The sequence below is a fragment of the Protopterus annectens genome, chromosome 9.part0, assembly GCF_019279795.1.
Source record: "Protopterus annectens isolate FY-2018-M chromosome 9.part0, PAN1.0, whole genome shotgun sequence".
In the NCBI taxonomy this organism is placed as follows: Eukaryota; Metazoa; Chordata; order Ceratodontiformes; family Protopteridae; genus Protopterus; species Protopterus annectens.
In genome coordinates, this window is record NC_056743.1 from 174712577 (window position 1) to 174725172 (window position 12596).

Consider the following 12596-nt stretch of genomic DNA (forward strand, 5'->3'; position numbering starts at 1 on the left):
TATGCCAAAAGTGGTCTCCAGAGTATCATTGAACCAAGCGATTCATTTACCTACATTCTTCCCCAACCCACAGAACAGGGGGAAAGACTGCTACATACCTTGGATGTGCACAGACAATTACGCTACTATCTGGACAGAACTAAGACCAGCAGAAAACTGACCAGCTTCTGGTAGCATATGCAACAGGAATGCAAGGAAAAGCAATTTCAAAACAGACAATCTCAAAATGGATAGGAAATTGCATTCGATTTTGCTACTCTTTTCATGGAAAGACAACTCCTGATAATATCAGACCTCATTCCACAAGAGCTACAGCCACCACTACAGCTTTCCTACGAGGAGTGGCTACCAAAGACATTTTAGAAGCTGCTACTTGGAGCTCCGTGCATACATTTGCCAAGCATTACAATCTTCCTTATACTCTAGATCCCGAGCAGGTTTTGCAACTGCTGTTTTGCAAGGGATCTTAACTACACCATCTTTATCTTAGTGCCTCCTCCCCAGTTTGGCTATGGTATTCTACCCATATGTTAGGACTGCAGATGCATCCTTGAAGGACATAGTACAGTTTTGTACCTACCATAAATGTAGATGTCCGATAGGTATGCATCTGCAGTCAGGATTACCCACCCTCCTTCCCTCTGTGGTATGCCTAGGGTATTTACCCTCTTTTAGCTAGCTGGGGGAATCTATTATGGTGTATTTGTTTGTATATATATATATATATATATATATATATTTTTTTTTTTTTTATATTGTTTGCTCTCTACTGTTTGGAATTATTTGCATTTATCCAAATTTAGCCTTACTAGAGGGCACCTGGCATCTGGGGCAAGAAACACTGAGGAAAATGGCGTCGGCTGATGCCTTTATACCCGAACAGCAGCTATGACGTCGGGTGAAGTGCGACATCAGCCGAGGCCAGACCCAGACTTTGGAATCCGGCCGACCGAAGGGCTGCCTGAGGCAGGACAACCCATATGTTAGGACTGCAGATGCATACCTATTGGACATCTACATTTATGGTAGGTACAAAACTGTACTTTTTGAACAGTGTTTATGGTACTGTAAAGTAGAAAGAGAGGTAAGTAATAGGACACTGGGAATGGCTGCATTTTGTGTATGGGTGTGTGTGTGTGTGTGTGGGGGGGGGTAACAGCCCTATCCATTACCTTGCCTAGGGCCCCATTCAACCATGATCCAACTCTGACTGGAAACCGTACCTGCTGTATTGATGTTCGTGTTACACTGCTGCAGTCATTACACTTGAGTTTTCCTGCCGTCAGGTGGTTCCCCAGTCAGCCTGAGTTCCAAAGTCTTGGTCCGGTGTCGGTTGCTGTCGCCTCCTCCCTGACGTCAGTGCGGCAGGGGTATAAAAGATGCAGCCAACGCCATTTTCTTCAGTCTTTCTTGCAGCGCGGTGCCCAAAGCAAAAGCAGTTCTCAAGTGCTGGTCGGCCGACTCCTGAGATTTTCATTCCGAATCCAGAACCGAAGTCTTCTACAAAGCTAAGTACCCCGTTGGGGAAACATTTTCTTGCCTCAGACCGATATCAGTAAAAGTTAATAATTGTATTTCTTGTGGGAAGCAAATACCTAATAAGGATTTCCATTCCTATTGTATCCCATGCCTAGGCCCAGACCACAACGTCACTGGTTGTCGGTTTTGTGCTAGGTTTAACAAGCGCACTATTAAACATTGGTTTGATTTTGCCCAAAATTATTTCAGCAGAAAATTCAGTTACACCATGCCGTCAAAACTTCCGACGAACGGTATACATAAAAAGCGCAAAGATAAGGACAGGCATCCGAGGCCCAAACCTGATGACGAAGCCTCTTCTAGGCCAATCGCCGGTTTTCCGGTTTTCAGCAAGGCGCCTTCGCAGCCCCTGACTACCGCTTCTGCAGAACCACAGGCCACCTCCGACTCCCACGTGGAAACGGCTGGGCCTTCGGACGCACACGTTTTTCAGCCTACCGAGACTAACCCTACAGAGGGATCCGGAGTAGCTGAGCAACCCGCAGTTTCAGAGGGTGTCTTCAGACCTACTCAGTTAAGCATTAAACCCTCTGCTAATTCTAAGACTCCTTTAAAAACAAAGAAACAGCATTCTCCAGGACAGGCCTCTATGCCTAAGAAAGAAATGCTCAAAATGGCCGAAGACCTAATCACTCTGATCAGGGGTTCACATCCCCCTCCTGATAAAAGGCCTAGACAGGATGCAGACACTGACTCATCCAACCAGGTGTCCATTTCCTGAGATTCATCCTCAGACCTAGGATATTCTTTACCCCCTTATGAGGATTCTGATGCTGAGGAATCAATTCCATCAGCCTCCCCGCCTGAGGACTACTCTTTTGGGGAAACCTTACATACCATGAGGGAGCATTTCCATTGGGAAGGCCAGGATTACTCGGAGCCCAAGAAAAGGCTCAGAGACTTCCTTTTATTACCTCAACACAGACCCCTAGCTATTCCGACAGTGTTAGACATTGTGGATGATGTGTATACTGAATCCAGCTTAAATCCTGACTCCTTACCTCCAGCCTCAGTTAAACCTGACATATACTACAGAGTCCCTGACTCTCACAAATTTCTGTATAAAAGCCCAGTTGCTGACCCTGAAACTACTTCTCAGGGACCCAAAGGAGTTAAGGCCTCATCAGCAAAGAATCCAGTTCCCTCGGCCAGAGATGCCAGAGCATTAGACAGATGGGGAAAGAAAATATATACGTCTGCTACTTTAGCAATGAGAGCCTTAAATTGCCAATTTCATATGTTAAAATATCAGCAATTTCTGATGTCTCAGTTGAAACAAAAAATGCTTCCAGATTCAGATCCTCCTAATATTAAAGAAATGCAGGATTTATTGCATGCTGCTGAACAAATGGGAAGACGTACTTTGCAATATGGTTTTGATTCTTTAGAGGCCTCCTGTAGAGCAGCAGTTACAGGCTCTGTCATTAGAAGGCATGCTTGGTTAAAAGAACATACGTTACCAGATCATGTTAAAGAAAATTTTTGGATGCACCTCTGCAGCAGGATGTGTTAGTTGGAGTTAAGGCAGAAGAGGTATTAAAGAAAATGGAGGATAAGGCAAAATCTATGCAAACGGTGAAGGATTTCCTACAGGTTCAGCCTCTTCGATTTAGCAGAAATTGGCCAACAAAGAATTGGTCCTTTCCAGTTAGACAGACCTCAGAGAGGCAGATACAGACGTCCAAGAGGTAGAGGTCAACCACAAGGTCCTTACAGGCCTCGACAATGGGGTGCACCAGGCCAGAAAGAAGGGGAAGACAGGCCCCAACCATATAAAAAGCAGCCCCAATGACTTCCCACTACAGCTGCCAAACAGCTCTCTCTTGGTAGCCTCCTTGGGAGGAAAACTGGCACTTTTCTATCACAATTGGCAAATGATCACCAAAGACAAATGGGTTCTCAACATTGTATCTCAAGGTGACAGGTTCCACTTTCACACTCTGCCAAGGTTAAAAGGAATGCCAAATCTGCCACAAAATCAATGGGCAGAGGCTCAAAAGCAAATTACAGCACTCATAGACATGAGAGCTATTCAACAGGTACCACCACAGGAACAAGGACAAGGATTTTACTCGAGACTTTTTCTGGTGCCCAGAAAAGACGAAGCCTGGAGGCCCATTCTGGATCTTTCTTCTCTAAACACTTACCTGGATGTTCCGAAATTCAAAATGTTGACACTACAGCAGCTTCTTCCCATGCTGGGCAAGAAAGCTTAGCCCGTGACCTTGGACCTCAAGGAGGCATACCTGGATGTCCCTATCAGACAAAATTGCAGAAGATACCTCAGATTCATAGCTGGTTCAATGCACTATCAATTCTCTGCACTGCCGTTTGGCTTATCTACTGCGCCCACGGTCTTCACAAAGTGCCTGGCACCAGTAATTGCATTCTGCAGACAGAAAGGAATTCAAATTTATCCGTACCTGGATGACTGCCTGATTCAAGCAGAGAGCAAGGACATTCTTCTACAGCATCTGGCGTTGGTAAAAAAGTTAAGTTGCCTGGGGTACACAGTAAACGAAAAGAAATCAAAACTAGTGCCCTTACAAGAGATAATATTCCTGGGTGCCAGCTTGAACACAACGGCCCAGATGGCTTATCTCACGCCAGACAAGCAAGGACAATTGACTCAATACTTTCAATTGATGGCAACACAGACCCAACTCCCTGCAAGAAAAATTCTGCAGGCCTTGGGTTACATGGCATCTTGCATACTACTAATTCCATATGCCAGACTGCATATGAGGAAACTACAATGGTACCTAAAGAGTGTATGGTCTCAGCACTGTCAAAGTTTGGAAACAGTTATACCATTAATTCCTTGCCTTCAACAGGAGTTTTGATGGTGAGCGCAAGCTTGTCACCTCAACAAGGGACAGCCTTTTACTCAACCCACAGCCAGGCAAACACTGACAACAGATGCATCGGATTACGCCTGGGGAGCACACATGGCAGGAAAATGTATTCAGGGCAAGTGGCCCGCAGAACAAAGGCATCTTCACATCAATCAAAAGAGATGCTAGCTGTACAAAATGCCCTTATAGCTTTCAAGGACCTGCTGCATCCAGGGCAGCTACTACTAAAGACGGACAACACTACAGTTATGTGGTACATAATCAAGCAAGGGGGCACTCACTCCTACCCACCCTGCAGACAAGCTATGACCTTATGGAACACAGCTCTAAACTACCAAGTTCATCTGCAAGCACAATTCCTGCCAGGAGAGAAAAACACACTGGCAGACGACTTACGCAGAAGCATCATGGATCCCCACGAATGGGAATTGAATCCACAAATATTCAGAATGATAACACAGAAATGGTGGAGCCAGGACATAGATCTGTTTGCATCCCCAAAGAACTACCAGCTACAGAAATTCTGCACAAGGAGTTACCATCTACAAGCATGGAAAGTGGATGCCCTCTCATTCAGCTGGAAAAACCTACAAGTATACGCTTTCCCACCACTACCTCTCCTTCCAAAGGTTCTCATAAAAGCCCGACAAGTAGAGCCAAAGATGATCCTGATTGCACCAGATTGGCCACGACAACACTGGTACCCAATCTTAAAGAATTCAGCACAAGGACCACCCTGGATTTGCCTCATATCCCACATCTGCTGACTCAGCACAACAATCAGATACTCCACAGCCAGCTAAAGACCTTAAACCTAGCTGCGTGGAAGATTCCTTAGTAAAGCAAGCAATGCCTCTCTCCAAAGCTGTTGTGGATGTCATTCTGGAGGCCAGAAGGCCTAGTACTAGGAAAGCCTGTTCGGATAAATGAAAGAGATTCTGTGCCTGCAACCAGGCTCACAACCTTGACCCTCTTGTCCCAAACATTCCTCAGATACTACAGTATTTAACTGAGATGCTGGACAAAGGCCTCTCCTTTTCATGCATCAAGATCCTCGCCTCTGCCATCTCTGCTCATTACAGCACGGATCCACCAATTTTCTCTAATCCCTTGCTAAAACAGTACCTCAGAGGGGCTAAAAATATAAGACCGCAACGTAGAGCACCTACTCCAACTTGGGACCTCAACTTTGTTTTGGAAAAGTTAACTTTACCTCCTTTATAGCCAGCTAGCACAGCAGAATTAAAATATATCTCTTGGAAAACTGCTCTGCTCCTGGCAATAACATCAGCACAAATAGTTTCAGAATTACAGGCACTAATGGCAGTGGAATCTTTCCTCATTTTCCACCAGGACAGGGTGTCTTTAAGAACTAACCCTACATTTATGCCAAAGGTGGTATCAATTGTGGCTCTAAACCAAACTATTCACTTGCCAACTTTTTATCCAAAACCACAGAATAAAGGGGAGCGACTACTGCACTCTTTGGACATTCATAGGCAGTTACGCTTCTACTTAGACAAAACCAAAACTTTCAGAAAATCTGAGAAGTTATTGGTAGCATATGCTGCAGGAGCACAGGGAAAAGCCATTTCTAAACAGACTATCTCAAAATGGATAGGACATTGTATACGTTTTTGCTATGCACACCATGAGAAACCTATACCTAGCAGCATTAGATCTCGCTCCACTAGGGCAACAGCCACTTCAGCTGCCTACCTCAGAGCAGTACCTACCAAGGATATTTTGGAAGCAGCAACATGGAGTTCTGTGCATACCTTCACCAAGCATTACCATCTGCCTCTTTACTCTAAATCCAGAGCTGGCTTTGCCACTGCAGTGCTGCAGGACCTAATAGCCACCCCTAATGCTTTATAGTACCAGCCTCCCTACCTCAGCTTTGGGATTCTACCCAAGTGTAATGACTGCAGCTGTGTAACACGATGAACATAGAACAGTTTTGTACCTACCATAAATGTAGATGTTCGAGTGTGGACACTGCTGCAGTCCAGGTTACCCTCCCTCCTTCTCCTCCTCTTACTTGCTGGTACGTACCCATGCCTTCTACCCTTTACTACCTATGGGGAGTATTTGGTGGTAACTGAAAGTTGTTGTTTGCTTTTCTTATGTATGTTTTATTAGCAATATAAATTGCCTACCTATTTGGGGGCACCTGACACCTGGGGCAAGAAAAACAGAAGAAAATGGCGTCGGCTGCATCTTTTATACCCCTGCCGCACTGACGTCAGGGAGGAGGCGACAGCAACCGATGCTAGACCAAGACCTTGGAACTCAGGCCAACTGGGGAACCGCCTGACAGCAGGATAACCCAAGTGTAATGACTGCAGTAGTGTCTACACTCGAACATTTACATTTATGGTAGGTACAAAACTGTACTTTATACATTCTCCTGGCATGGGATAAGTGGGGGTGGGGGTGCGCATGAACCACCTGCTTTGTGTTGGCCCTAAGCTTGATGGAGGAAGCAGAGTGACCGTGGCCTGGAGATTGCTGGAGGGAAACTGTGTGCTCTAGTTGATGTGATGTGTTGGACTGTACATAACCTGTTGCAAGAACTTATCCCAAATTTCTGTTTAATTGTTTATCGTATTACTCTGTTTCATAAAGCCTGATTCAGCTTCCAATCTATTTACCTTACCTGATTAAAAAAAAAAAAAGTTATTTGAAAGACCTTTTTTATTCGTATGTTTATTTCACTGCAGGACACCAGTTCTACAGAAGTCAAGCAGCCTGGATAATCTGAAAAAGAGTTCAACAGATATGGTCAGTCTCCTTTATTTTTCTGTCAAAATTATGGTTTGGAGCAGATGTTGCTACTGGAGTGCAATCAAAATTTACTTTAAACAACTTTAAAGTGAAGTGTTGGAAAAGACCTGTTCGATGTACATATTTGTATAGTAAAACTAAGCTCTGGTTCCATAACTGAGATTTACATGTATCTGACAGTGAAAGAGAGAGCCGCAGACCTACGTATGATCTGCAATAATGTGTGATTAACTTGAATAAATATATTTTAATTCAGATAGTCATCTTTCTAGTGTTATGATGCTTCTCTGAAGACATTCGTACCTCTTTTCATTTCAGGTCAGTTATAGTGTCTGTGCACCAGGGTTAGGATGAATATTCACCCGAGCATTTCATAATTCTGTCTAGCATTCTGTGCAGATTTGACCATTTCCTGTTGTGTCATTGGCTTTGTTTGATACAAAAAAAGTACAAATCTCTTTACAAATGATTGCAGATGTTCATTGTGTTTCACTGTTGCAGTCATTACATTTGGGTAATCTGCTGGCAGGTTGCCGTCAGTCGGCCTGATTAACAAAGTCTTGGGTCCTGTGTCGGTTGCTGTCTCTTCTTCCATGACATCAGGTCGTCAGGGTGCAACTGATGCCATTACATCAGTCTTTCTTGCCGCACAGTGCCCGAAGCAGAAGCAGTTTGCAAGTGCCGGTCGGCCGACTGCCGAAATTTTCGTTTTTGAGTTTCAGAGCCAAAGTCTTCAACTGAAAGCTAAGTACCCTGTTGGAGAAACTTTTTCTTGCTCCTTACCGATGTTAGTAAAAGTTAATAATTGTATTACTTGTGGGAAGCAAATACCTCATAAGGATTTTCATTTGTACTGTATTCCTTGCCTAGGCTCTGACCGCGACGTACCTTGCTGTCGGTTTTGCGCTTTATTTAATCAGCGCACTATCCATCGTTGGTACATTTTTGCTTCAAAATATTTCTGTTCTTGGTTTAATTATCCAGAAATGATGACGGTTAGCCATCCAACTACCGGAATACTGAAAATTTACAAAGAAAAAGACAGACAGGTCGTTGAGGTCCAAAACTGCCGACGATGTTTCTCCTATGCCAGTCGCTAGTTCGCCAGTACTCGGTGAGGTGCTTTCGCAGCCCCTGATACCCGCTACTTTTGATTTGCAGACCTCCACTGAGACCCATTTAGAGTCCGGTATGCCGCGAGATACTTCACATATGGAACCCGCTGATGTCTCTACCTTGGATGGGTCCAGAACCGCTGAACAGGCACCGGCTTCTGAGGGTGCATTCAGGCCTACAGACTTGCATATTAAACTGACTCCAACTTCAGTGCTAAGACCTAAATCTCGATCTATGTCTAAAAAACCGACTCCCAGGCCACATGTTCAGGCCCCCTATGCCTAAAGAACAAGTGATCAAAATGGCTGAAGATTTAATTACTCTAATCAGGGGTAGTCAACCACCCCTCTCCAAGAGGCCTAGGATTGAATTTGACTATGAATCTTCTGAACAGGACTCTGTTTCTTCTGACTCTTCTAATGATCTGGATTTGTCCATACCTACTTATGAGGACTCTGATGCAGAGGATTCCATTCCCTCTGTTTCTCCGCCTGAGGATTTCTCTTTTGGGGAAAATTTGCATACCTTAAGGGAACATTTCCACTGGAAAAGTCAGGATTTCTCTGAATCCAAAAAGAGGCTGAGGGATTTCCTTCTTCCTCAGCATAGGCCTTTGGCTATACGTCCTGTACTAGATATTGTTGATTATGTGTTTTTGGAATCCATTATGGCCCCTGATTCCTTGCCTCCATCCCCTAGCAAACCAGACAGGTACTACAGGGTTCCTTACTCCCACAAATTCCTTTTCAAGAATCATGTTGTGGACCCTGAAACCATTTCTCAGGGGCCCAAGGGCATTAAGGCTTCTACTAATCCTACCCCTTCTGATAGAGATTCCAGGGCGCTGGATAGATGGGGTAAAAAGGTTTATACTTCTGCAGCCTTAGCAATCAGGGCTTTAAACTGTCAATTTCATATGCTAAAATATCAACAGCATATCATGGTACTGCTTAAATAGAAAATGATGTTGATTTCTGACTGTGCGGAGAATAAATATTTATTTTATTTTATTTATTTTATTTTATTTTACATTTGTTGACCGGGCTAGTCTAACTGGATATATTTCCATTTTCAGTAGAGGCCCGGGGAGAAAAGCTCCAACATAGTATAAACAGTATTATGCAATTTTATATAACAAAAACAAGTACAAGTACAAAAAAAAAAATAATAATAATAAGAGGTATATACAATCAAAAGAAGGCATACTCAAAGTAAAAATACAAGTAGGTCAATAATATAACAGTTGTGAGATTGATAAGCGAGATACACTATAGTTCATTGTTGGTTAGCATAAACACTTGTGGTTATAAGTTTTCGGAGACCAGATATTAGCATACAGAGGGGTATATAGAGTGAGATGTAGAACCATGGGCAGTAAAAAGAAAAAAAGGAAAGGTGGTTAGTTAATTAATTGATTAATTGATTAATTAATTAATTCATTCATTCATTAATCAGGGTTAGTGCAGGGACATAACCAGTGTGACTTTAGGTGAATTTTGAGTTTTTGCTTAGAGTGACAGTGATGGAAGTAGAGTTAGATTAGTAGGTAGAAGGTTCCAGTGTTTCCCAACAGTATTGGAGAAAATGCTGTCGCCTGACAAGTTATTGGACTTGCTTATACTAGCAAGTAATTTACCTGAAGAGCGTAGAGAAATCAGATTATTATAAGGGGTAATGAGGTTAGCGAGAATTGGAGTGTTATTAGGTTGGTAAAAGATTTTGTGAGCAATGGTGAGTTGGGAAAAAGCATGTTAGGGAGTTCAAGCCAGTCAAGCTGCTTAAGATTCAGACAGTGGTGTGTTTGAAATGCATTGCCAGTGGCAAACCTGGCAATATTGTTATAGGAATAAGATAGTTTGAGAAGATTATTTTTTTTTAGATTAGTATAAATAGGAGAAGCATAGAGAAGAGTTGAGATTAAGTGAGAGTGGGCAATGGTGGTTCTAGCTAGAGGAGTTAGGAAGGGTTTGATTCTGTATAAGGAGCCAATTTTTCTGTTCACTGCTTGAATGGTGTTATTTATATGCATATCAAAGTTGAGGTTGTTATCAATTGTGACTCCTAATAGTTTGGTAGTTTGTTCGGGAGAGATAAGGGTACTGTTGTTAGATATAATAGAGAAATCAATAGGAGAGGACCTACTGGTGGGTGCAAAGAGTAGAAGCTTGTTTTTTTTGGCGTTCAAAAGAAGGCAGCGTTTTAAGAACCAGTCTTCTACTAAGTTAAATACTTTTTGAGTTAGAGTAGTTCAGATATGGAGTTAGCAGAACATATAAGTGTGGAATCATCGGCATATAGAATGCAGGTAGCTTCAGGGACTGCTATGTGAGGGTTGTTGATGAATAAAGAAAAGAGATGAGGTCCTAAAATGGAGCCCTGGGGGACTCCAAGGGTGATTGGTAGGAGGGATGATAGTTTATTTTCCCAGAGAACTGCCTTTTGCCTATTGTTAAGGTAAGACTTGAACCATTGTATAACTGGGGGATCTAGAGCAAGAAGTTCAAGAGTATTTATAAGTAGGGGATGATTAACCATATCAAAAGCCTTTGAAAGGTCGATGAGAGCAGAAGAGAGGATGTTGTTATTACGGTTCTTATTAATGGTGTCAGTGAAAGATAGTAGAGCAGTGGTAGTGCTATGAAATGGCCTAAAGCCATGCTGGCATGTAGCCAGAATATTGTGTTTAGTTAGGTGGTTGAGTAACTGATGGTGAATGCATTTTTCCCTGACTTTAGCTAAGGGTGATAGGAGAGCTATTGGTCTGTAATTAGAGTAGTCGTTGGATTTACCACCTTTATGTAGGGGAATGATGTGGGAGATTTTCCAGATGTCTGGAATGATGCCTTCATTAATGGTTCTATTGAGTAGGATGGATATGGGAAAGGCAATAAATTTTGCTGCTATTTGCAAATACTCAGAAGGTAACTGGTCAGCTGAAGGAGTAGAAGGCTTAAGCTTTAGTAGGATTTTGTAGATGAAAGTTGTTGAAATAGGATGAAATCTAAAAGTTGGTAGAGATCCAGCTGCAGAAGAAGGGAGCCTCATGTTATCAGTGGAAAGCTGACTAGCTAGGGACTGTATGGTCTCTGTGAAATAGGTGTTGCAAGTTGTTGGCTATTTGAAGTGGAGTGTTACGATCAGCATCATGAGGGGATGGTGTGCTAGAGTGACCAGGTTTGAGGAGTCTATTGATGTTAGTCCAAAATTTCTGAGGCTGCTTGTGGTGTGTTTGTTGTAGCTTACTATAGTAGTTCTTTTTGTCAGAGAGTATAGCCTTTTTAGTTATGTTTCTCAGCTGTCTAAAGGTTTGTCTTTCAGGGGAGGTTCTGTTAGTTCTCCAATTGTGCCAAGCTTTATTTCTAAGTAGTATTTTTTGTCTAGTCTCTTTTGTTAGCCAGGGGGCTGGTTTGAATTTTATTCTAATAGATTGTTTGGGTGCATGCTCATCTAGGATTGCAAGAAATTTAGAGTTAAAATATTTGACAGCTTCATTTAGTGGGAGTATTTTTACAGGTTTCCAGTCACAAGCTTTGAGTTCATTTTGGAAGAGTACAGGGTTAAAGTGTTTCTTTGTTCGTGTTATCCTATAGGCTGGAGTGATAGAGATATCATTCTTTTGTCTTATTATATAAGTTAGCATATGATCACTTAGATCATCTGGTAAGGTACCTACATTATAAGTATGTGGGTCTTTATTTATAAGTATCCAGTCTAAGGTGCTCTCTTTTTTAGTTGGTTTGTTGATTCTGGTCATTAAGTTGATAGTTTGAATAAAACCATGGAGATTAATATGTGTGGAAGGGTTAGTGGTATTAATGGTTTTCCAGTCAGTGTTAGTCACCTAGTACTATTGTTTCTTGAGGGTAAGTTGAGGACACCCACTAAGAATAACTTCTATTATAGTGTTGTTATTACCAGGGGGTAGGTAGATACAGATCACATAGAGGGATTTGTTTGGGTTGATTTGCAGTTTGGAGATTAGGACTTCTGCCTTATTGTGCAAAGGTGGGTTTTCAGTTATAGAGGAGATCTGTAGTCCATTTTTGTAGAGGAGTGCGACTCCTCCGCCCTTACGTTTTAAGTGGTCTTGCCTCAATATGTTATAGCCAGGAGGGATAATTTCATTATCCTTAGTTCCTGGTTTTAACCATGTTTCTGTAAGGCAGAAAATGTCAAATGAGTGAGTTTCAAGGAGAGCATGAATGTGGGCAATTTTGTTATTGATACTGCGGGTATTGAGATGTGCTATAAGTAGAGAGTTGGAGAGTTTGCTTAAGGTAGGTGGGTTTAGGTAAGATG

The 12596-nt window shown here is 42.5% G+C and overlaps 1 protein-coding gene across 1 annotated transcript in view; it reads left to right on the forward strand.

Annotated features, from left to right (window-relative positions):
• The window catches only part of PPFIBP1 (PPFIA binding protein 1), a 2404664-nt gene that overhangs the window by 1232646 nt on the left and 1159422 nt on the right, over nucleotides 1-12596 (forward strand). Inside the window, exon 14 of the mRNA XM_044082713.1 lies at nucleotides 7118-7178. Within this exon, the coding sequence (XP_043938648.1) occupies nucleotides 7118-7178 (61 nt within the window). The remainder of the gene's footprint in view (nucleotides 1-7117; nucleotides 7179-12596) is intronic.